At 44.5% G+C, this 26,619-nt stretch overlaps 1 protein-coding gene across 6 annotated transcripts in view; it reads left to right on the forward strand.

Moving 5' to 3' along the window:
• The window catches only part of kif3b (kinesin family member 3B), a 60,988-nt gene extending 39,465 nt beyond the window's left edge, over positions 1 to 21,523 (forward strand). For 3 of the 6 annotated variants that reach the window (XM_038803389.1, XM_038803391.1, XM_038803390.1), the window contains 3 exons: positions 10,592 to 10,697; positions 11,802 to 11,989; positions 19,799 to 21,523. In XM_038803389.1, the coding sequence (XP_038659317.1) occupies positions 10,592 to 10,697; positions 11,802 to 11,989; positions 19,799 to 19,892 (388 nt within the window). In that variant the 3' untranslated portion in view covers positions 19,893 to 21,523. The remainder of the gene's footprint in view (positions 1 to 10,591; positions 10,698 to 11,801; positions 11,990 to 19,798) is intronic. The other 3 variants (XM_038803392.1, XR_005461423.1, XR_005461424.1) reach the window with 3 other exon arrangements.
• The last annotated feature ends 5,096 nt before the right edge of the window (positions 21,524 to 26,619 follow it).

Below are 26,619 nucleotides of genomic sequence, written 5' to 3' on the forward strand. Positions count from 1 at the left end.
TTGCCGTCATCTCCTTTGGCTCCTTGTGTAAGCCATCGATGTCAATGATGTGGCCCAGATAATTTATGGATGTCTTGAAAAAGTCACATTTGTTCTTAACTCTGAGATTATGGTTTTGCAAACGTTTTAGAGTAGCTTCCAAGTTCTTCAACCGTTCCTGTTCACTCAAACTAGTAATGAGAATGTCATCTAAATAACATTGCACCCGCCCACTTAGAATTTGATCCATGGATCTCTGAAAAAGAACAGGAGCAGATGTTATTCAAAAGGAGATCTTCTGTAATGAAACAAACCTTTGTGCATCACAACAATGAGTAGCGGCTATGATTTTGCAGCCACATTCATTTGTAAATATGCCTATGATAAATCAATTTTACTGAATTTCTGTCCTCGAGAAAGTCCAGTAAACAAGTCTTCAATCTGTGGCAGTAGACCGAGATCTGTGCACAATATCGGGTCAATAGTCATTTTAAAATCTCCACATTCTCATTGAGCAATCGTGTTTCAATAAAGGAACTATTGGTGTTGCCCATTCACCTATAGCAACTGGTTCAAAGACTCCAATTTGACTAGCCTTTCTTCGCCTTTTGGCCTAATAGCATATGGTACGGTTCTAACTTTGAGATATTTTGGTGTACTGTTTGGCTTGATCCTTAAGTGCACTTCCACTCTGGTAATGGAGCCGAGTGAATCTTTGAACACCTTCCCATATTTATCCAGGAATTGTGGTTGTCCTTTTACTCCACTAGTTGATTTACTGCTCCGCAGTTGAGTTTAAGCTTTGTCAGCCATGCCACACCAAATAAAGCCAGAAAATTTCCTCGGAAAACGTGAAGACAATTCCTCTGTCTGTCTGTTTACATCTGCTTTCACCATAATGCATCCTTTTAATGGTACAACCTTGTATGTATACATCCTCAGGATCACATTTGACAGTTTTAAAGGCAGATAGTTCAACTTTTGATGATAAATTGTTGCCCAGTATCAACAATACAGCTGTGCCCATCTCCTCTTCCATCTTAATTTGATGGCCATTAAGTTCTGGAAATGCCCAGAAATAGTGTTGATCACTCCTCACCAACAATACGTCTAATTTCAGCTCCTGCAGTTGCTCGGGTATGTTGTCTTGCGAGTGGTCTTGAACTTCATCTAATAATTTATAGTCACAAGTAGTCTGTTTAGAGGTGTTTTTTCTCTTGCACATCCTTGATGTCAGTGAAATTTTCTGATCCCAACATGCCTTGGCAATATGGCCCTTTTTGCCACAATTCTTGCAGTTCCTCTGTACATTGGTGGCATGGTTGGATCCCTGAAGCCTTGTTCCTTGTGGTATCCATTTTGTGGATCTTCACTCCAGCCCCCATCTGTGAAGCTTTTCTTGATGCTAGCTCCATAGATGTAGCAACTTCCAAAGCAGCTTTGAGTGTTAAATCACCTACAGTAAGCAGCTTCCTCTGAATAGCTTCACTGCAGAGTGCACACCAGCCTGCCATGTCGTAGTGGGGGAAATTCTAGAATCCATTATCAAAGATTTTATAGCAGAGCACTTAGAAAACAGTGGCAGGATCGGAAAGAGTCAGCATGGATTTATGAAAGGGAAATCATGCTTGACAAGTCTACTGGAATTTTTAGAGGATATACCTCGTAGGATTGATGAAGGGGAGCCAGTGGATGTGGTGTATTTGGACTTTCAGAAGGCTTTTGATAAAGTCGCACTTGATAGAATCATAGAATCCCTACAATGCAGAAGGAGGCCATTCGGCCTATCGAGTCTGCACCGACCATTTGAATGACCAACCTACACCGATCCAATCCTGCTCTATTCCTGTACATCACCTAATCTTTGGACACTTGGGGGCAATTCAGCATGGCCAATCCACCTAACCTGCACATCTTTAGACCGTGGGAGGAAACCGGAGCACCGGAGGAAACCCACACCGATACGGAGAGAATGCGCAAACTCCACACAGACAGTCACCTGAAGTCGGAATTCTAGTCCCTAGTGCTGTGAGGCAACAGTGCTAACCATTGTGCCGACGTGTCGCCCACTTAAAAGATTAGCGTGTAAAATTAAATTGCATGGAATTGGGGTAGTGTGTTGAGATAGAAAACTGGTTGGCAGACAAAACAAAGAGTAGGAATTAATGGATATTTTTCAAATTAGCAGGCAGTGACCAGTGGGGTACTGCATGGTTCGGTGCTAGGGTCCCAGTTATTCACAATATGTATTAATGATTTAGATGAATGAACAAAATGTAATATTTCCCAATCTGCAGGTGACAGCAAGTTGGGTGGGAGGGTGAGCTGTGAGGAGGATGTAGAGATCATTCAGTGTGATTTGGACAAGTTGAGTGAGTGGGCAAATGAATGGCTGATGCAGTGCAATTTGGATAAATGCAAGGTTATCCACTTTGGTAGCGAAAACAAAGCGGCAGACTATTATCTGAATGGCCATAAATTAGGAGAGGGGAACGTGCAACGAGACCAGGGCATCCTTGTCCTGCATCAGTCCTGCCATCCCAGGAATCAGTCTTGTAAATCATTTGCTGCACTCCCTCCTTGTACACTAGTCACTGAAGGTGCAGCAGGCGGTAAAGGTGGCAAGCGGTATGCTGGCCTTCATTGCGAGAGGATTTGCATACATGAGCAATTATACAGGGCCTTGGGGAGGTCACACCTGGATTATTGTGTGCAGTTTTGGTCTCCTTATCTGAGGAAGGATGCTCTAGCTATAGAGGGAGTGCATCGAAGGTTTACCAGGCTGATTCCTGGGATGGCAGGACTGATGTTTGGAGGTGAGATTGAATCAGCTAGGATTATACTTGCTGGAATTCAAAAGAATGAGAGGAGATCTCATAGAAACCTACAAAATTTAATAGTTCTAGACAGGATAGATGCAGGAAGGATGTTCCCAATTAGTTTGTCCAGAACCAGGGGGCACAGTCCGAGGATACAGGTAGACCATTTAGGACAGAGATGAGAAATTTATTCACCCAGCGAGTGGCTCTTGGTTTATCTGCCTATCACTTTTCTTATTCCCCTTTCTGTCTTTAGTTTATGTCCTTATTTCCTCCTCCACTGAATCCTTGCCTAGGTTGCCATCCCTCTGCCATATTAGTTTAAACCCTCCCCAACCACTTTTGCAAATACTCTCCCTCAGATATCAGTCCCGGTCCTGCCCAGGTGTAACCCATCCAGTTTATATTGGTCCCACCTCCCCCCAGAACCAGTCCCAATGCCCCAGGAATCTGAAGCCCTCCCCCTCACACCATCTCTTCAGCCACATATTTATCCGATATATCCTGCTATTTCTACTCTGACTAGCACGTGCCACTGGTCACCCTGAGATCACTACCTCAGACGTCCCATTTCTCAACTTTCTTCCTAACTCCCTATATTCTGCTTTTAGGACCTCATCCCTTTTGTTACCTATGTCCTTGGTACCGATGTGTATCACAACAACTGTCTGTTCACTCTCCCCCTCCAGAATATCCTGTAACCGCTCCGAGACATCTTTGACCCTAGCACCAGCGAGGCAACATACCATCCTAGAATCTTGTTTGCAGTCACCGAAATGCCCACCTATTTCCCTTACAATTGAATCCCCTATAACCATTGCATTCTCACACTTTTTATTCATCCCCACTGCAACAAATTTGGCTTCTGCTGCTTTCCCCTGAGGGATCATTTCCCTCAACAGTATCCAAAGTGGTATATCTGTTCTGCAGGGAAATGGCGATAAGAGATTCCTGCGCTGGCGGCTTAGCTCTCTTGTTCTGCCCGGTGGTCACCCATTCCCTTCCTGCCTGTGGAGTCTGAGCCTGTGGTTTGACCACCTCACTATATTTGCCATCTATGACACTCTCAGCTTCGCGGAAGCTCCACATGTCCCCAGCCGCCCTCCAGCTCCGAAACCTGGGCTTCCAGAAGCTGCAGCTGGAGACGCTTCCTGGTCCCGGTCACTGGAAATGTTCCCAGCCTCCCACATGGAGGAACAGGAGCAGACAAGGAGATCTTCTGCCATGACGTAACCCTTTAAATTAAAGAAGATGCTTAATATCAGATTATATCCAATTCTTGAGGGCCTTTCTTTCCTTGTCCTCGTAACTGCCAATTGTAGCCCTTGCAGTTGAACCACAAAATGGATTTGCAAACCAAAAAAGTGATAGACGTTGTAAAGAGTTACCAACCTTACCAACTGCTTAACAATCCGCTCTCTCTCTTGTAGCCTATTCTAGTTCCACCTAACTCCCTGTTTCCACCCAACTCCAAATACGCGCTCACTCAGCCGACCAGCACTCAGTGCAGACAAGCCAGCACTAGAGACCTCTGCTTTTATAGGTTTCCATGATGTGGAGACGTCGGCGAGACTGGCATAGAATGGGCGGAACTTCGGCCCATCGCGGGCTGGAGAATCTGGACAGCCCCGCGGCCCATTGAGTTGTGCCGGACCCCGCCATTCTCCGAGGTGGGCGGTGCGACTCACGCCGTGCCGGTTTTTGGGGGGACGTTAGAATTGGGAGGACACCCATATTTCTGCTGAACGCAGACGCCAAAATACTGGCCAAAATCCTAGCCAAAAGGCTAGGAGACTGTACCTGAGGTGGTCACAGAGGACCAGGCGGGCTTCGTCAAAGGTAGACAGCTTACCGCGAACATCAGGCGCCTGCTGAACGTGATAATGACCCCCTCCGGGGAGAGAACACAAGAGGTGATCGTCTCCCTGGACGCAGAAAAGGCCTTCGACAGAGTCGAATGGAAATACCTCATAGAGGTACTGGAGCGGTTCGGGCTTGGAACAGGGTTCACCGCTTGGGTAAAGCTCCTATACAACGCTCCCATGGCGAGTGTACGGACCAACAATACCAACTCCCAATACTTCCAGCTGCACAGGGGCACCAGACAAGGATGCCCACTGTCCCCGCTGCTGTTCGCACTAGCAATCGAACCGCTAGCAATCGCGCTCAGGGCAGCAAAAAATTGGAGGGGGATCCGAAGGGGAGGTAGAGAGCACAGAGTCTCACTCTATGCGGATGATCTGCTCCTCTATATCTCGGACCCATAAAGCAGCATGGACGGAAGCGTAGCGCTCCTGAAAGAGTTTGGAGCCTTCTCGGGCTACAAACTCAACATGAGCAAAAGTGAGATCTTCCCAGTACACCCGCAAGGGGGGGGGGGGAGGGCAGCACTAAAGGGGCTGCCGTTCAAACAAGCCCGAAATAAATTCCGCTACCTGGGGATCCAAATAGCCCATGACTGGAAAGGGATCCACAAATGGAACCTCACCAGCCTGACGGAGGAAGTTAAAAAGGACCTGCAAAGATGGAACACACTCCCGCTCTCCCTCGCGGGGAGAGTCCAGACGATCAAAATGAACATACTGCCCAGGTTCCTTTTCCTGTTTAGATCCATTCCGATCTACATCCCCAAGGCCTTTTTCAAAGCGCTGGACAAACATATCATGGCGTTCGTATGGGGGGGTAAAAATGCTAGGATCCCAAAGAAGGTCATACAAAAAACAAAATCCAGGGGGGGGCTAGCCCTCCCGAATCTACAATTCTACCACTGGGCGGCAACAGCCGAGCGAGTAAGGGGATGGATCCAGGAGCCAGAAGCCGAGTGGGTGCGTGCGGAGGAGGCCTCCTGCATGGGAACCTCCCTCTGGGCCCTCGCCACGGCAGCACTCCCATCCCCACCCAAAAAACACTCCACCAGCCCAGTGGTGACAGCCACCCTCCAATCCTGGAACCAACTGCGGCAGCAATTTGGCCTGACCAAAATGTCGGACAAGGCTCCCATCTGCAACAACCATAGGTTCAAACCAGCATTGACCGACGCCACCTTCAAAAGGTGGAGGCAGGACGGGGGGACACTGACAGTCAGGGACCTATACACGGACGACAGGATCGCAACACTGGACGAACTGACAGAGAAATTTCAGCTAGCTGGGGGGAACGAGCTACGGTACCTGCAGCTCAAAAACTTCCTACGAAAGGAGACAAGGACGTACCCACAACCGCCACGACAGACACTACTGGAAGACCTACTGGACGCAAGTATCCTAGAGAAAGGGAACTGTAGTGACATGTATGACCGACTGGTAGATAGGGACGACACCGTACTGGACGCAACAAGAAGGAAATGGGAGGACGACCTGGGGATGGAGATAGGGTGGGGACTCTGGAGCGAAGCACTGCATAGGGTCAACTCCACCTCCACGTGCGCAAGGCTCAGCCTGACGCAACTAAAAGTGGTACATAGAGCCCACTTAACGAGAAACCGTATGAGTAGGTTCTTCCCGGAGGTGGAGGACAAATGTGAGCGGTGCCAGAGAGGCCCGGCCAACCACGCCCACATGTTCTGGTCTTGCCCCAGACTTGTGGAGTACTGGACAGCCTTCTTCGAGGCTATGTCCAAAGTGGTGGGGGTGAGGGTGGAGCCATGCCCGATAGTGGCGGTCTTCGGGGTTTCAGACCAGCCAGATCTATTCCTGGGGAGGAGGGCGGACGCCCTTGCCTTTGCCTCCCTGATTGCCCGCCGTAGAATCCTGTTTGGCTGGCGGTCAGCAGCACCACCCAGAGCTGCAGACTGGTTGTCCGACCTCTCGGAATCTCTCCAAATGGAGAAAATCAAATTCGCCATCCGAGGGTCGGACGACGGCTTCCACAGAACGTGGGAGCCATTCATGCAACTGTTCCGGGACCTGTTTGTGGCCAACGTACATGAGGAAGAATAGTCGGGTGGCCAAGAACCAGGGGAAAATGGACGGGAATCGGGGGAAGGTAGCCGGGGGGAGGGGGGGGGGGGGGGGGGCTACGGGCTCGGTATGGGGGTTTGATGGCAAGCCAAGGCCCAAAACCAAACTATAAATAAATGCCTATAAACATGTGCCTTGGCCATATTGGGGAATGTAAAATATGTATGCTGGCTAAAGGGGGCGGCCACAATTATTGTTATGAAGATGCTTACCTGTAAATATTCATGTTAAATTTTTGTGTTTTCCTTTTTTTTTCTCTCTCTCTAATAACTTGTAATTTGTCATATATAAAATATGAAAACTCAATAAAAAAACATTTATAAAAAAAAAGAATTGGGAGGACGGCAGGGGCGGGGTTCACGCCGACCCCCAGCGATTCTCCCACCCGGCGGGATGTCGGAGAATCCCACCCATGATCCTTGGACCCTTCTTAGGCTGATTTTAATCTGCTTTGTGCCTGGGATGCATTTGTTTATTTCCCAGGCATAAAACTCAGAGAAGAGGTGCAGGGTCTTTTGATGCTGGGGTTTCTGGTTCCATGTAGGTATATTAGGTTTTTTAGGTTTCTCACAAGAGGAATGGTTAAAACATGCAAATGGTATGGATAATAAGTGTGGGTGTTACCTTCCAGGCATCCAGTTGGTGATGAGACTGGAGACAATCTTACTCAGCCTTAGCATTTGTTTACAGTGTTCAACATGACAAATCTACATGTCTTAACACACCATTGTTTCAATAAGTTTTTCCTTTTATGTGCTCAAGTGAAACCTCAGTTAATACCCACCACCTAGGGCAGCATGTTGGCGCAATGGTTAGCACTGGTGCCTCGTGGCGCTGGGGATCCGGATTCGATCCTGGACCTAGGTCACTGTCTGTGTGGTGTTTGCACATTCTTCCCGTGTCTGTGTGGGTCTCACCCCCACAACCCAAAAAGATGTGCAGGGTAGGTGAATTGGACACGCCACATTACCCCTGAATTGGAACAAAAAGAATTGGATACTCTAAATTTATTTTTAAAATACCCACCACCTGCATACAATTAAATACGTTTAACATTTGAGAGGCATCAGTTCTCATCTAATTTTCCTGAATCACTGCTTGGAGAATACACTTTTATCAATGGGCATTCGGACTCATACGCAAGGTACCTAACATCGAGCAACGGTCGTCTTTAAGGAAATGGGCTATATTATATATTTTATGTATTAAAGTTGGAAGTCCATAGCAAGGTAAGATGTAAAATGTACCAGTTGTAGTTTGGTAGTATAGAACTTGAGTGTTGCTGAAAAAATACATTTTGTTGAAGCTTTTCGCCTTGCACTCATCAGGACAAACGCAAGAATACCAATGTTGGGAAGCAACAACTTTAAACTGTATGAGAAGAGGTTGTTGATTGGTTGGCAAGTGAGCTCTGGTGGAGGTGTTGTCATGGAGAATGCACCAGTTGATAGTGACTGATAGTTAACTGCCAAGCGTTGTTTGAAATTTAAACCAGGCAATTTGATTCTGATTGGTCAGGTCAATACCCTGAGGAATGAACCAGCGATTGATTTTGCTTTGCTGAAATAGGTGCACTGTATGTACATGTTCTTTCTGTCTGCAAAGAACAGGGCCCTGTGCACTAATATATGTAGCTTCCAGTACATGCAAATATGCTACACTGCAAGCCGGACTGTAATCTTAAATTGATTGTCAATTGGTTGCTATTGTTTAGCACACAAAGAACTACTTGGCAAATGTTGTCCAAATTGTGGAATCACATCTAATCTTGGGCACTGTTTTGCGTTTTGCAAGCATGGATTGGATGTATGCAGTATATACTTTGCCCATTGCAAACAGCAGAACGGGCAATGTGTTTGATACGATTTGTCGGTTTCTGGGATATATTGCCTACGATACCTAGCATTTCACTGGCACTGACAAGTGATATATGAATTTCAGTGAAAAAGTACATTTTGAGGTTGACTAGTTGGCCAGTGCGAATCATAAGAGTTGCCAGCAGCAAGCAGTTCAATCCCCTTTGTGGCTGAGGTGGATTTGGAACCTGTCCTCTTTCCTTACCCGTGGTGGAGTTCACAGCACTGTGGGTCAGACATGCCCTCTGGCAGAGATCTGAAGAGGAAGAGTTTGTTGATGAATAAATTCATTATCCAAACTATTTATATCTGCCATTTTCTTTTTTTTTAAATAATTTTTATTCAAATTTTCACATTTTCACAAAAAAGATCAGAACGCCCCCCGCCGTAAATACAAAAGAGAAACAATAAATTAATGCCCGTCGTTGGCAAAAAACAGATATTCAACCCAAAACAAAAACAAAGAGACAACCCCCCTCCCCCCCCCGGGTTGCTGCTGCTGCTGACCTTTTGTTTTTACCGTTCTGCCAGGAGATCTAGGAATGGTTGCCATCTCCTGAAAAACCCCTGCACTGACTCCCTTAGGGCAAATTTCACCCTCTCCAATTTAATAAACCCCGCCATATCGTTGACCCAGTCCTCCACGCTTGGGGGCCTCGCATCCTTCCACTGAAGAAGAATCCTCCGCCGGGCTACTAGGGACGCAAAGGCCTGAACACCGGCCTCTTTCGCCTCCTGCACTCCCGGCTCCACTGCAACCCCAAATATTGTGAGTCCCCAGCCTGGATTGACCCTGGATCCTACCACCCTTGATACCGTCCTTGCTACCCCCTTCCAAAATTCCCCCAGCGCTGGGCATGCCCAGAACATGTGGACATGGTTTGCTGGGCTCCCTGAGCACCTAATACACCTGTCCTCGGTCCCAAAAAACCGGCTCATCCTTGTCCTGGTCATATGAGCCCTGTGCAGTATCTTAAACTGTATGAGGCTAAGCCTCGCACACGAAGAGGAGGAGTTCATCCTTTCTAGGGCATCTGCCCACGTCCCCTCCTCAATCTCCTCACCAGCTCCTCCTCCCATTTACCTTTCAGCTCCTCCACCGAGGCCTCGTCTACCTCCTGCATCACTTGGTACACTTCCGAGATCCTCCCCTCTCCAACCCATACCCCCGAGAGCACCCTGTCCTGGACCCCACGCGGCGGCAGCAGGGGGAACCCCGCCACCTGCCGCCTGACAAACGCCCTTACTTGCATGTACCTAAAGGTGTTCCCCGGGAATATCTGCCATTTTCATCTCAGTATCTGAAATATGAGGTCCACCACATTTTAAACAAAACAGAGTGCACTTTTCACTGTAGCAGATGATTAAATTTCTGTTGAATTGCTTGAAAAAAAGAAACTAACGTGATGATTTATGTCCCTGTTGTAGCTTCAATCGCTGTTAATGTTGTATTCTAAACGACAACTGGTGTATTTTATATATTGGGAAAGATCTTCTGATCCTGCCATCGGCGTGCCCAACCGCAGGTTTTCCAGCAGGTGGGGTGGATTCAATGGGAAGTCCCATTGACAGTGGCAGGACCAGATGGTCTAGCCAACAGCAGGCCACCTCCTGCCACCAAGAAGCACACTGCGTAGTAGGCCAGAGAATCTCACCCACTACCTTGCTATAGATTTTCAACTTTCAAAATGGTATGGACTATATATATTTACATATGCCCACGTTTGTTTAAGAGACCACCTTTAAAAGCCTGAGTGTCATTTAATAAAGATGAGAATTGATTTGAGTCACTGTAAATTGGTGACCTTGATGTTATGCGCTACAAGGTGTGAACACTCCCAGTGTTATTAAATGATGAATTTGTGTTAACTGAAAACCGCTCCAGGAAATCCGCCAGTTATAATAAATAAAGATTAATCAAAAATAGTAAAGTCTGTCTTTTCAGTATTGGAATATTTTTCATCTTTATAACTCCTAGCAATCAGCAGATGATGAAGCGACCTGTATCAGCAATCGGATACAAGAGACCACTTAGTAGTTATGCAAAAATGGCATTGATATCAAGATCAGACCCCAGATACAGGGTGAGTAAATGAGACTGTATAAATTGTAGCTGTCCCGTTTATGGTCTGTGTTGCTAAAATATTGCTCATTCACAACTAATGAGTATATTTAAAAAGTGCAAAGCTAAATTGCATCCATTGCTGACGTACAGAAATGATACTTATCCAATACTAATGCTTCATTGTTTATATTTTACTACAATCCCAGACCAAACCCCAATAGTGGCTAGGACACTGGACCGAAACCCCAATATTTTAGTTTATTTTAAGACTGCGGAAAGAATGGTTCGCTCCAAGAGTGATGGCATGGAAATAATAGGGCTTTGGTATTTCTAAAACAAAACCTTTGTTATAAATACAATATTAAACTTTTAACTTCACATCCGAAAAAGGACAGCTTACAATTAATTACCCCTTAACACAACTATGCAATTTCCCATTAAACAAGAAAAAAAACATGCAGCTCTTAATCCAGCTAAACATTTGTAGGGATGGAGTAATACTTGTGATGCAGAACAGATTCTGGTTCTTCTGATTCTGGCTGAATGTCTTCAAATAGCTGCTTCCACTGGGTGGTTTCAGCCTCTTGGCTTCAGACGAGACTGCTCTGCTTTTGTTACTCTTTTTCCCCTATCCTACTGGGAAAGAAAACTGCCTTTAATTGTGGTCTAAAAAACAGGTTGCCAGATAACACTACACTTCCAATAGCCTGTCTCTCATACTCGTGTCTCTCTCCACAGCTTCTCAAAATGTCTCTCTGCATTCCTTGGCTCCACCCAGTAATTACCTCATCTCCCCCAGCTAAAAAAAGCAAGTTCTCTGCAGGCTGCAAAAGCATATCAACTCTCCAGGGGCCTCCCCAGTCAAACTACGGTCCATTAACCTAGACTAATAAATTAATTCTTGTGTCAATTTCATTTGCTGGCTGCTAAAACCACCCAGGCTCTGCAAACAGGATTCCTTTTAAACAAACACGTTCTAACCCCAGGCTTTTAACCCTTAGATTGTCCATTACATTCATAATCCAATTTTCCTCACATCCTCCAATCGTCGTACCTAATGCTGTAATCTTGGGGTGTATGGTTGGCTTATTCATTTCACTTTATTATTCTTATTCGTTTACAGGCTGAAAACATCTTACTCTTGGAACTGGACATGCCCAGCCGAACTACTCGAGATTATGAGGGACCAGCCATTGCTCCAAAGGTACAGGCAGCACTGGAAGCTGCTCTGCAAGATGAAGATGAGCTCCAAGTAGATGCCTCTACATTTGATCCTCTAAGAAGTGGCAGTGCTAGAAAATTGAAATCCAGGTGACTGCATAATGACCCTCAGTCATGGTGCACTTTCTTTTTTAAAACAGATAATTGCTTATTTTTCTCATCATTATAAAATGTCTTTTAGCTGGATTAGTTCATATGGATTCAAATTTTAACAAGGAAGTGATTTCAACATAGAATCCCTACAGTGCAAAAGAAGGCCATTTGCCACAACATGTTAAGCAAGCAAGCATATTATTGCAGATCATTTGGCAGGCTTCATTTTTTGCTGTTCTTTTGAAAAGTTCCATTTTCAATTTGCAGACAATTTGAGTGACAAAGCTGTTTACTCAGTCGCTGTGTTCCTTTCATAAACTCTAATTATGCATAAGTAATATGTATTACAAAACCTTGCATCTCATATGCACCCTGTCAACCATTTCCACTGTAAATTCTTCTATTCACATTTACAACACAACAGCTTCAAAAAGCTTACAATCAATACAACAACCCCCCCCCCCCCCCCCTACATTATTGATGCAGTGGCATTATTGTATGAAATGTTTCTATCGCTATTCATTCACAGCCAGGCCTGCATTAATGACCTTTTTTTTCATTTAGAGTGCCCAATTCATTTTTTCCAATTAAGGGGCAATTTAGCATGGCCAACGCTAAATCTTTGGGTTGTGGGGGCGAAACCCAGGCAAACGGGGAGAGAATGTGCAAACTGGGGGGGGGGGGGGGGGGGCAGCAGCGGCATGGAAACACAGTGGCTATCACTGACTTCACAGCTCCAGGATCCCAGGTTCCATTCCGGCTTGGGTCACTGCGTAGAGTCTGCACGTTCGCCCCGTGTCTGCGTGGGTTTCCTCCGGGTGCTCCGGATTCCTTCCACAGTCCAAAGATGTGCAGGTTAGGTGGTGGATTTGCCATGCTAAAATTGCCCTTAATGTCCAAAAAGATTAGATGGGTTAACTCGGTTATGGGGAGAGGGTGGAGGTGTGGGCTTAAGTGGGGTGCTCTTTCCAAGGGCCGATGCAGCCTCCATTGGCTGAATGGCCTCCTTCTGCACTGTAAATTCTATGATTCTATTCTATGATTCTAACTCCACACGGACAGGAACTCTGGGCCAGTGGGATCAAAAGTGGGACCTCGGCGCCGTGAGGCAGCAGTGCTAACGACTGCACCACTGTGCTGCCGTATCACCTATTCTTAATTGCCATTGAAACAGCGGTGGTGAGCATCCACCTTAAACCACTCCTGTTAATACAGTGAAGATACTTCCATAGATTTATTAGAGTTTTGACCCAGCGACAGTGACAATAGATTTCCATTCAGGATGGTGTGACTTGAAAGGGAACTTATAGGTAATGGTGTTCATACACACTTACTGCCCTTGACCTTCTAGTGGGAGAGAATACAAGTTTGGGAGATTCTGAAGTGCATCTTGTAGATAGTACACATTGCATGATGGTGGTAGCAGGAGTGAATGTTTAAAGTGGTGAATGGAGTGCCAGTCAAGTGGGTTGCTTTGTTCTGGATGATGTTGAGCTTTCTGATTGTTGTTGGACCTGCATTCATTCAGGCAAGAGAAGAGTATTCTATCACACTGCTGACTCATGTTTTGCAGATGATGGATTGGCTTTGTGGAGTCAAGAAGTGAGTCACTACAGAATACCTGACTTCTAAAAGCATTATGCAGCCGCAGTTTTATGGGATTGATCCAGTTAAGGTGTTGATGGTGTGGGATTCAGCGATGACAATGGTGTAGATGGTCATATTTTTGTTGGAGATGATCATTGTCTGATATTTGTGAGCCAAGAATGCCACCTGCCAGCCTGCATTTTGTTCAGGTCTTGTGGCATATGGGCATGGACTGCTTCAGTATCTCGAGAGTCACAAATTATGCTGAACATTTTGCAAACATCAATCATCCCCACTTCTTACCTTAGCATTGGATGATCATTGATGAAACAGCTAACCATGTTTGAGCCTAAGACCACTGCCCTGAGGAACTCTGCAGAGATGACTTGGGGCTGAAATGAGTAACATCCAATAACCCCCCCGCGATTCCCATTGATTTTGGTTCAACTAGGACTCCTTGATACTCAATAAAAGGCTGCCTTGATGTCCAGGGTACTCACTCTCACTTCGCCGCCATATTTGGATCAAGCTTAATGAGTCTGGAGCCCAGTGCCGTGGCAGACATAAATTGAGCATTGGTGAGCAGATTATACTGGTGAGTAAATGCCTCTTGACAGCACTGTCAACAACATCTTCCATCACTTTGTTCATGACTGAGAATAGACTGATCCAGCAGTAATTGGCTGAATTAGAATTGTTCCGCCTTTTATAGACAAGACATACCTCGGCAATTTTCCAGGTCCTGAAGAAGAGACCGAGATAGATCATCCATTCTGCACTTCTGGCTGAAGATTATTAGAAATTTACACTAGTGTACTGGACTACCCCATTGTGGGAACAGGGCCTAATTCTCTGGTTAGTTGTTTAATTGTCTACCACCTTTAAGGACTGGGTGTGGCAGGACTGCAGATCTTTGATCTGATCTCTTGTTTGTATAATTGCTTAGCTCTTGGTTATCACACACGTGATTCTGCCATTTATCATGCATGTAGTCCTGTGTTGTAGCTTCACGACGTTGACACCTCATTTTTAGGTATGCCTGTGCTGCTTCTGCATTTTCTCTTGCACTCTTCGTTGAACCAGGTTTGATCCCCTGGCTTGGTACAAATAGTAGAGTGAGGAATATGCCACACTGAGGTTGCAGCTTTTAATTGAATGTAATTCTGCTACTGCTGATGATCCCCCAGTACCTTATTGATGCCAAGTTTTCAGCTCTTATATCTGCTCTTAATCTATCTCATTTAGCACAGTGATAGTACCGCACAACATGATATAAAATATCCTCAGTGTGAAGATAGGACTTTGTCTTCAGAAAATCTGTGGAGTTGTCACTCCTACCAGTACAACCATAGGCAGAGGTTTCTACAAGAGGTTGCTAGGTGAGGATGACGTCAGGAAGGTTCCCTTTTTATTTGTTCCGTCAACACCTGCCACAGGTCCAGTTCGACAGATTTATACTTCAGAAATCAAGTCAACTCAGCTAGTAGTGGCGTTACCAAACCACTCTTGGTGATGGACGATGAAGTTCCCCACCCAAAGTACATTCTGTGCCTTGGCTACCGTCAGTGCTTTTTCCAAGTGGTGTTCAACATAGACTTCTGTTCAGCATCTGGGAATGGCAGTTGGTCGCAATCAGCTGGAGGTTTCCTTGCCTATTTTTGAGCTAATGCTATCAAATTTCATGGCATCCGGAGTTGATGTTGAGGATTCCTATGGTCACTCCTTCCCAACTGTGCATGACTGCACCGCCACATTTGGACAAGCCCAGGATGGTGATGGAGGATTCTGGTCCATTGACTCCAATTATTTGATGAGTCAGTTGTTGCTTGACTGGTTTGTGAGGGAGGTCACTCAATTGTGTTACAAGTCCCCAGATGGTGGGTGGCATGGTGGCACAGTGGTTAGCACTGCTGCCTCACAGCGTGCCAGGGACCCAGGTTCATATTCCGGGCTTGGGTGATTGTGACTGTGTGGAGTTTGCACTTTCTCCCTGTGTCTGTGTGGGTTTCCTTGCACAGTCCAAATATGTGCAGTTTAGGTGGATTGGCCATGCTAAATTGTCCCTTCATATCCAAATATGTGCATGTTAGGAGTTACAGGGATAGGGCGAGGAGTGGGCCTTGGTTAGGGTGCTGTTTCAGAGGGTTGGTCCAGACACGATGGGCCAAATTACCTCCTGCACTGTAATGGTTGTACGTCAGAGACTTTATAGCATCGTGTGGACAGAGCGTGCCTTTGTCATTTCTGTGTCAACACCGGGTAGTTGGTCCAGCTTTCTCCTCTAACTTTGCTGCAGCAGTTTGATACACCTTAATGGTTTGCTCGGCCGTTTCAGAGGGCAGCTAAAATGCACCACGTTTTTGTGGATCTGAAGTCACAGTAGGCCAGACCAGGAAAGGCAGTAGATTTCTTCCCTGAAGGACATTGGTTAATCAGATGGGTCTTTACAATAATGGGCTAGTTTAACAGTTCCAGATTTATTAATTAGTTCAGTTTAAATTCCTCCAGCTGTTGTGGTGGGATTTGAACTTGCCTCTCTGCTGCATTAGTTTTGGCCTCTGGATTACTCATCCAGTAACATTACCACCATGCTGCAGTTCCCCTGGGCCTAAATTTGACTATTTAATTCCCCAGCTGCCGTGGTGGGATTTGAATTAATGTCTCCAGATCATGATTCCAGGCATCTGGATGACTGGCCAGTAATATAATCACTGTGCTACAGTTCCCACACACATTTCTATGTCCACATTTATAATGGAAGTTATAGGAGAAATATAAATCTAAGAATATATTTCATGCCTTTAAAATTATGTGGGGTCCAAAGATCCATTAACGGTTTCATTTGACAACTATACTTTGTTATGAGTCACCATATGCAACTTGACAGGCGATTGGTTAGTTTTAATTACTAACAAAAAACTTAATAAACACTATTTCTGCTCTGTCTTTCTGGTCCTCATTCTGTTTTTTTTTTACTCTACTTTTCTTCCTTCTACATATCATGATTAAAACTTCTAAATACTTTATTTACCTTCTTGATCTGGATCACATTGTTCATTTTGGAAGTGGGGGGTAGTTTTTAAAAAGTGATCTCTACTAGTTTAAAAATGATGGACTGTGCCACCATCTTTATAGGAGGCAATGTGCAGCCACTATTTTATAGGAAACAGTATTCAGCAATGCAAGACTCTTCTGTTACTGAGGCTGCGCCCACCACTGCTCAGCTTCTTGGAGCGGCACAGCGCATACTCCACGCAAACTGTAATGGAAGTGGATTGTCCTGTTGAGTGCGAGACTATATTGTGTCGTCTCATTTTCTTCTAGTACTCTGCTGCAGGCTCCAGCAATTACACCATTGGATTTCTATACATGCGTGGAGCAGTGTGCATGCACAGCCTAGTATAGGTGGCTATCCTGTACTTCCATATTGCATTAACAGGAGACGCAGTGAAAAACAATATCAACGGCCATCTAAAAACAGAGATTGATTAACTTAGTTGTACAATATCTGCAACCAGGTCAATTTCTGACTAATTTTATTTATTAGGGTCACAACGGTCACAAACCAAGTATCAATGCCGAAGATCTTTTGAAGGAATATTGAACATGAGTAAACTCATTCCAAGTACTACTACAATGATTTGCAACCTTTTTGTTTCTGAGACCACACTTTCTTGTTGGAAAATTTTCACTGATTTCTTATATCGCAACTGAAGTGTTCTCTTCAATTATGAAATTGAACATAGATTTATTATAGGGCAGCACGGTGGCCTAGTGGTTAGCACAACCGCCTCACGGCGCTGAGGTCCCAGGTTCGATCCCGGCTCTGGGTCACTATCCATGTGGAGTTTGCACATTCTCCCCGTGTCTGCGTGGGTTTCACCCCGACAACCCAAAAATGTGCAGAGTAGGTGGATTGGCCACGCTAAATTGCCCCTTAATTGGAAAAAATAATTGGGTAATCTAAATTTATATTTAAAAAATTTTTTTAAAAACATAGATTTATTATTTTGTTTTACTTAATGTGAAACTTGTTGCTCATGTTGACCCCAGGTCAAGGTTCATTTGAGGGGTGCAGGTACGTGTCGTATCAATGAACCCCTCGCGCTCGTATCAGTGGTGAAATGAAATTACTGGCCATTGACTGAATTGAATGGTCATGGTGTTCAAATATGAGTTTGAAAGAGAGAAAAGTGTAAACTAACTTTTCAGCATTCAGAATGCATTCTACATCTCATCTGCTTATTTCTGGCAGACCCCTTGTAGCCTACTTGTAGACCATTGATCCACATTTGACAACCCCTGTCTTAGTCACATCATATCCTGCATCACCCTGTGCCTATAGCCCAAAGATTGCCTGACCCCCTAACCCCATGAATTTAAAATTCTTATCCAAAACAAAGGAGAAAGCATACAAGGTGGCGAGGATTAGTGGGAAGCCAGAGGATTGGGAAGCCTTTCAAAGCAAGCAGAGGACAACTAAAAAAATATATATAAAGGGGGTGAAGGTGAAATATGAGTATAAGCTAGCTAGTAAGATAAATGATAGCCATGATGTGGAGATTCCGGCGTTGGACTGGGGTGGGCACAGTAAGAAGTCTTACAACAGGTTAGAAGTCCAACAGGTTTATTTGGAATCACTAGCTTTCGGAGTGTTGCTCCTTCATCCTTCCATCACTCACCTGATGAAGGAGCAACTCTCCGAAAGCTAGTGATTCCAAATAAACCTGTTGAACTTTAACCTGGTGTTGTAAGACTTCTTACTGTAGTAATATAAAAGAAGATTGCGAGAGTTTTTTCAATATATCTTAATATATATATATATATATATATATAAAGGGGCTGGTTTAGCTCACCAGGCTAAATCGCTGGCTTTTAAAGCAGACTAAGCAGGCCAGCAGCACGGTTCGATTCCCGTACCAGCCTCCCCGGACAGGCTCCGGAATCTGGCGACTAGGGGCTTTTCACAGTAACTCCATTGAAGCCTACTCGTGACAATAAGCAATTTTCATTTCATTTTCATTTTTCAATATATAAAATGTAAGAGAGAGGCAAGAATGGATATTGGACCACTGGAAAATGAGGCTGGAGAAGTAGTAATAAGGAACAAAAAAATGGCAGGGGAACTGAAATAAGTACTTTGCATCCGTCTTCACAGTGGAAAGGCGGGTTCAGGGTATTGAACTTGATAATCAACAATGATCAGAATGAATGGCGGAGCAGGCCCGAAGGGTCGAATGGCCTCTTCCAGCTTCTATTTTCTATGTATGTTTCTATATATTACCATTGCTGAAAGTGAAATGAAATGAAATGAAAATCGCTTATTGTCACGAGTAGGCTTCAATGAAATTACTGTGAAAAGCCCCTAGTCGCCACATTCCGGCGCCTGTCCGGGGAGGCTGGTACGGGAATCGAACCGTGCTGCTGGCCTGCTTGGTCTGCTTTAAAAGCCAGCGATTTAGCCCAGTGAGCTAAACTAGCCCTCCTATCAACATCCTGAGGGTTAACATTGTCCGGAAATGAAATTGGAACTGCCAAATAAATACTTGGGATACAAGAGCATGTCAGAGATTCAGAGTTCTGCATCGAATAACTTGCTTCTTGACTCCCCAATCCTGTCTATTATCTACAAGATACAAGTCAGGCTGGTGATGAAATACTCCCCACTTGCCTGGATGCGTGCATCTCCAACAACATTCAAGAAGCTTGACACCATCCAAGATGAGGCAACCTGCTTGATTGGCACCCCAGCTACCACTTTAAACATTCACTCCCTCCACCATTGCCACAAAGCCGCAGCAGTGTATTATGTACAGGATGCACTGCAGCAAATCGCCATGCCTCCTTCGACAGCACCATCTAAACCCATGAGTTCTACCACCTGGATGAACAAGAGGCGCAGATGTGTGGGAACACCATCACTTGCAAGTTAAATGACTACATTTTAAATCTGTATGAATTCATAGAGTTGTAGAGATTGTTTGTTATTGGTACAAAAACAGAAAATACTGGACAATTTCAGCATGCCTGACGGCACCTGTGAAGAGAAAAGGAAGCTAACGTTTCGAGTCTGGATGACTCTTTGATTCAATGACACGTGATTCTATTTATTTTAGATTCATGTTTACTGTATCATATTTCTTGCATTAGCAAGGGCACTGCATGTTATTCAAGAAGAATGCATTTTACTAACTGCAATTATATTTCTGTTATTTCCAGCAGGCCTAAAACTGGGAGAAAAATTGGCCCTTCGTCTTCAGCTGGGTCTGGAACCCAGCTCTACCCCCAATCTCGTGGCCTTGTTCCCAAGTAAACCAATTCTCATGAATATATAACATGTCAGCAGGGAGGAAAAAATGGAGACAAGTAAACTTTATATCCTGGTCTAATTTTAGTCTAACTTTACACAGATCTAAATATAATTCGGGATTGAGATTTAATTTACATTTGTGTTTTGTTTTTACAATCTTAAACCATTCCACTGCTAGAGAAAAACTGCACTCCTAGGTATCCACAACTCTTAATCTGACAAAATTAAATGTTTCGTAATATAACCCAAGTGGATAGTGCCACTGCTTGCTGCTACGGAAACACGTTATCCTATATATATATATATATATATCAAAAGAATACCTCACATTTTCAGAGGAAATTTATTGTATTTAAAGATTTCTTAAAATGCTGCATAATTTTGCTGTTTTTAATTTATTAGATTTTTGTGTTTAAAAAAAATTGAATGTAGATAGAATGGATTTGAACTTTTGTTAATGTATAGTTGGTATTTTTCATACATATTTTTTATTACTACTTAATTTGAATGTTAAATGTATAGTATGATTTTTTTTCCAGAACCTCATACAATATGTAGTAAGAAACAGTGGTGGGGGGGAATTGGCCTGTGGTCTGACATTATAAGGAACATTTAGCAATTGTGGCCTACTTGGGTGATAAGGGTCAGCTAATATCAACTTGATTTGTATTAATATACATTAACCTCTCAAAAAGACTCAATGTTGCTTTTCTAAAGCATATTTTTTAAAACTACAAATCAGAAACCTATTAACCAGGCTGTAAATGTGGCAGTTTAGTTCAGCAGCAGGGATGTGATTCAGGAGTAAATACATTTTAACTTCCTGGAATATTCTACCAGTATAAAATCATAAATAATTTTTACATTGATTTTGATTCTAGATAACACTTATACACCAACTTAAAAATATTATAACATGAAATTTTGTATATAAGTTTCATTTTTCGATTACCAAGTCAGTCTCCTGACTCAAAACCTGACATTGCCAAAATATTTTGGTACTTCTAATCACATCTGGACTTGATAAGATGTTACACTGTCACATAATTTCTACAAGAAAAATGTGGCTCAAAGTCCATTTAGTTACTGATGTTCAGCAAATTACATCGCTCATGGAGTCTCGTTTGATGGAATCACTGATTGGAAAATCAAACATACTGATTTTCATGCCAAACCTATTATTCATTAAACGACACTTCCCAATAGAAATGGAGATTTGCAAAATTTTGCCCGAATATGCGCAACTTTTGGAGTCGGTTTGAGTTTGGGTGTATGTCTAAAAGATTTTGGGTATCCATCTTCAAATGTTTTGTGTTTTTGAAGTTGGTGCTTTTATTGCAATATTTGGTTTGTTGAAAAGCACAATGTCTAATATATCTTCACAGGTCAAATTACATTGTAGCATTAAACATCAAATAAGGAATTGGAATGTTAAAGGGGATGAGTTAAAGTTTAACTGAAATTGATGAGTAAAATACCCCGATTTTAAATACAAAACTAGAGTGAAAGAAGTGTTTGTTAATGTTCTTGGATGAGTCAGGACTTTTATTGTTTCGTAGATAGAATATTCTGTTACTTCTCCCTGGAAAATGATGTTAATATTAAAGAATATTTCAGATATTTTAAAAACTCAACATGATCTTAGATTGGTCTGTTCCAACCTCATGTTATGAGCTACTTAAATTTGACATCACACATTCCTCAGAAAATCTTGCCACCCATTCTAGTATTAACTGGAAGTCCACTTTACATTAAACAGTATTGTCATAATTAAGGCATTTTGTTTTATCATTTCAATTTGAGAATGTGGGGGGTCTTTACGCGCATTGGTATCTTATACTTGCAGTTGGTAATTTCATGAAATCTGTGTAGGTAGAGTGATAATTTTCCATTAAATGCTCAGATGTATTGAATTTACATTTTTTGGCACTGGTCACAGACTGTATTTTTGTTGGACTATTGAGCGGTTTCATTGTTATTTTGCAATAGTATCAATGGTAATTAGTGTAAGAGATTCTCAAATGCTGTTTTTTGAGAGTTTAAAGTGCATGTTTCCAGTTTTGCAACAAAATATCTTAAAATGTGGAGTTAGAATTTGGTCAAACTATTATGCAGTCAGCTTCCAATGAAGCTTTAAGCAAACAAAAGAATGTTTTACCACTGGATTAATTTCTCCAGAGAAATCCCTTCTGTTTAAAAGTGTTTGGCAGGGGGAAGGCGAAAAAGCTTTTAAGTTGCAATAGTTTTCCTGTACATTGGCAGCACGGTAGCACAGTGGTTAGCATTGTTGCTTCACAGCTCCAGGGTCCCAGGTTCAATTCCCGGCTTGGGTCACTGTCTGTGCGGAGTGTGTACGTTCTCCTCTGGGTGCTCCGGTTTCATCCCACAGTCCAAAGATGTGCAGGTTAGGTGGATTGGCCATGCTAAATTGCCCTAAGTTGTCCACAAAGGTTAGGTGGGGTTATGGGGATAGGGTGGAGGTGTGGACTTAAGTAGGGTGCTCTTTCCCAGGGCCGGTGCATACTCGATGGGCCGAATGGCCTCCTTCTGCACTGTAAATTCTATGATTCTATGCTTCTATGTGGTAAAGAACAGATTGAAGTCACCAGATTCTTAACATGAAGTAATTCTGATTTGAATTATTAGTTTTTTTTGTTCAATTAAGAGGTTGCTTAGCATCACATTCTACGGTGATTAACGTGCCTGTCCTGTTTATTTTACCATTTTCTCGGTGAACAGTGCCAAAAGAAATGTACAGGGCATTAGTGTTGAATTATACTATTGATGCACTAATATTTAATTTTATGTAATCCTAAACTGCAAACACTTTGCTAATGTATGTTTGATAACATTTTGTTCTAAAATTAATACAATTTTGGGTTTGCTTGCAAATATAAGTCACAAGCTACTGTTTGGAGGGATACATTTTGTTGGGAGTCCAGATTGTGGAAATGCTACTATTCCACTGATGTTGTATTACATTGTAAAGTATTACATTAAGGCTAATTTTCTTACAGCAGCCTGTGTCAACTTCTGACTCCCAGGATTTGAGAGAGATCATTTACATGCTGATGACAAACGGTTTCAAAATCTCCTGTGTATGTTGACGTTTAAGTTATCAAATTGGTGTAAATCCCAATAAACATTTTCTTAAATTTGTTTACAACAAAAAGCTGTAGTTTCTTGCAGATTTATCCAGCGAATCTTGAATAAGAACAAAAGTTTCTGTAACGCCAGCTGCTAGAAAAGGTAGTCTCAGAAAGTTGAAGCAAAAACAAACAGCCAAAACTTCAGTAAGCACTTCACTTTCAACCAGAAAAAAAACTTACCATGTTTCATTTAAACCAGTGATTTCTAGTGTCCGTATAATAATCCTGCATGTAGGCTGATATATGAAATGCATATTATGAATGAAGTCTGTGTCCAGAGCAAGAGTCTGTATAATTGACTGCATATGTTGGAAGAATAATCTGCCATACAGCACAGAGGTGTGTGTCCCAAAATACAAACTGAAAGGAATGTTTTTATTTAATGATATATAAATTTAAATTATCTCCGCATCTTGTACTAATTTCTTTTAAAATCCTTCTGTTTGTAAATTCGCACTGTAAATTACCTTAAATAAACTTTCTGAAGCAGTTACAACGTAAATCTTCCATGAGTTAATTTTTTTTTGCACCTGAGCATAGCTTTCCACTTTGGAACAACCTGAGAATATGTAAGGCGCAACAGAAATGTAAATTCATAAACAGTCAAATGAAAAAATCAGCAAGTGTAGTTCCGCGAACTAAAAGCAGTGATTTGCTAAGTTCTATACGCAGTCACCTGTGAAAAATTAAATGCACTTTATCTGTTAAACTTACACAGTTGATAGCATCTTGCTGTCTCTGAGCTGATTAATAATACACTCCTGTATGCTTCACCCGATGCCGGTGTCTATATATTTACATTGTGTACCTTGTGTTGCCATATTGTGTATTTTCTTTTCTTTTCATGTACTAAATGATCTGTTTGAGCTGCTCAAAGAAAAATACTTTTCACTGTCCCTCGGTACACGTGACAAGAAACAAATCCAATCCAATCTCTCCACAACAATAACGTGAACAGTTAGTAAGCGATGAAGCTGTTCAGGTTTGATGTTGGATGTACTTCATTTTGAAGAAGTGATCATCACCAGGGCCGGCTCAAGGCACCGGCAACTCGGGCGACTGCCCGGGGCGCCATGTGCTCGGGGGCGCCAGAGACTCTGGTCCCGCGCATGCGCAGTTGGGCCGGTGCCAACCAGCGCATGCGCGGTGGCCGCCCGCCCCCAGGGTGGCCCCCCGGCTCGGTCCGCCCCCCCGCTCAGTCCCCCCCCGCCCCGCCCTCGGGTCCGCCGCCCCGCCCTCGGGTCCGCCCCCCCGCCCCGCCCTCGGGTCCGCCCCCCCGCCCTCGGGTCCGCCCCCCGCCCTCGGGTCCGCCCCCGCGCCCCGCCCTCGGGTCCGCCCCCCCGTGTCCGCCCCCCTCTCGGGTCCGCACCCCCCGCCCCGCCCTCGGGTCCGCCCCCCGCCCTCGGGTCCGCGCCCCGCCCTCGGGTCCGCCCCCCGCGTCCGCCCCCCCTCGGGTCCGCGCCCTCGGGTCCGCCCCCCCTTCGGGTCCGCCCCCCCTTCGGGTCCGCCCCCCCCCCCGCGCCCTCGGGTCCGCCCCCCCTTCGGGTCCGCGCCCCCCCCCCCCCCCCCCCCCCCCCCCTCGGCCCCGCCGCCCCCTCGGCCCCGCCCCCCCTCGGCCCCGCCCCCCCCCCAAGGGCGCCGAAGTTCAGCTTGCCCGGGGCGCCAGCAACCCTAGAGCCGGCGCTGATCATCACAATAGGCAACATTCCTTCAGCTATTTATATCTACTGTTTAGTATAATAATAATCTTTATTATTGTCACACGTAACCTTGCATTAACACTGCAATGAAGTTACTGTGAAAAGCCCCTACTCGCCACATTCCAGCGCCTGTTTGGGTACACAGAGGGAGAATTCAGAATGTCCGATTCACGTAACAAGCATGTCTTTCGGATCTTGTGGGAGGAAACCAGAGCACCCGGAGGAAACCCATGCAGACACGGAGAATGTGCAGACTCCGCACAGTGACCCAAGCGGGAATCGAACCTGGTACCCTGGCGCGGTGAAGCAACAGTGTTAACCACTGTGAATGGACCAGCAGATGAATGCTGAAAGTAATGATGCATTAGCAATTTTGAGCTGACCTAGTTTGGTCAAAGCATATGCATTTAAAAAAAATAAATTTAGGGTACCCAATTCATTTTTTCCAATTAAGGGACAGTTTAGCGTGGCCAACCTACCTACCCTGCACATCTTTGGGTTTTGGGGGCGAAACAAAACCCACGCGAACACTGGGAGAATGTGCAAACTCCACACGGACAGTGACCCAGAGCCGGGATCGAACCTGGGACCTCAGCGCCATGAGTCAAAGCATATATATAATTATACATGTTTTGATTTTCCTGCGGCTACTCTTTATTCATATGTGAGCAACAGTTTTATTTGTATAGCACCTTTAATGGGATGAAATGTCCCAAAAATACTTCACAGGAGCATCCTAAAACAAAATTTAACACCAAGCTACATAGAGATATTAGGTCAGATGTCCAAAATCTTGGCTGAAGAAAAGCAGATGAGAGACTGGAGTTAAGGCAAAAGATTAGCCATGAGCCAAGATTGGCCAAGCAAGCCTGAAGGTCCGTACACTACTATTACTTATGTATAGGCTCCTGATGTTTCTGCAGATTGTACCAAGAACAGGGTGGGATTCTCCATCAGCTGATGCCGGAATTGGGAAAGGTGATTGGGAGGAGAATCGTTCTTTTTTAATATAAATTTAGAGTACCCAGTTCATTTTTTCCAATAAAGGTGCAATTTAGCATAGCCAATCCACCTAGCCTGCACATCTTTGGGTTGTGGGGGTGAAACCCACGTAAACACGGGGAGAATGTGTAAACTCCATACAGACAGTGACCCAGAGCTGGGATCGAACCTGGGACCTCAGAGCCGTGAGGCTGCAGGGCTAACCCACTGCGCCACCATGCTGCCCTGAGAATCGGTTTTGATGCAGAAATCGTGGCGGGTGTCAGATTCACGCCAAATTGCAATTATCCAGTGCCTCAACAGCGGCGCCAATGCATTAACTCCGCACGTACCGTAAACGCTTTGCATATCATTAGCGGGCCTCCACCTCCACCGGGGGAATTCCCGACGGCAAGGTTCACGTGCTTTCAAAAAATCATGAAACAGGCGCCGTGGCTGACAATTGTGCCGCTGGCTGGGGGCGTCTGCCAGGGCTGGGGGGAGTAGCAAGGGGATAGGGTCAGAGTGGACGGGCACGGAACAGCATTGACGCAACCTTCAAGACAGCCATGCAACTGTGCATGCTGCTGACTGCCCACTGTGAACTTAGTACCATGGGTCATGTGGGTGTCCCCCCAGGCCACCGCCCTCTGTGCCTTCTGGCCCCAGCCGGCCCATCAACGGGATAGGTGCGCACCAGTGCCATCTTGTTGGCTGGAATGAGTGTGTGTGGAGTGAAGTGTATATATGAGGCTGCAGCTTGTGAGCCTTCTGAGTGTCAATCATGGACCCGCGAATGAGATACCATTTTTCATTGGAATCGGTTGTGTTCCACGTGGCGACGGTGCTAGCCCCTCAGTAGTCGCTGAATCGGTCCAGGTGCGGAACAGCTTTTCCTGT

This window comes from Scyliorhinus canicula, chromosome 7, assembly GCF_902713615.1.
Source record: "Scyliorhinus canicula chromosome 7, sScyCan1.1, whole genome shotgun sequence".
Classification (NCBI taxonomy): domain Eukaryota; kingdom Metazoa; phylum Chordata; class Chondrichthyes; order Carcharhiniformes; family Scyliorhinidae; genus Scyliorhinus; species Scyliorhinus canicula.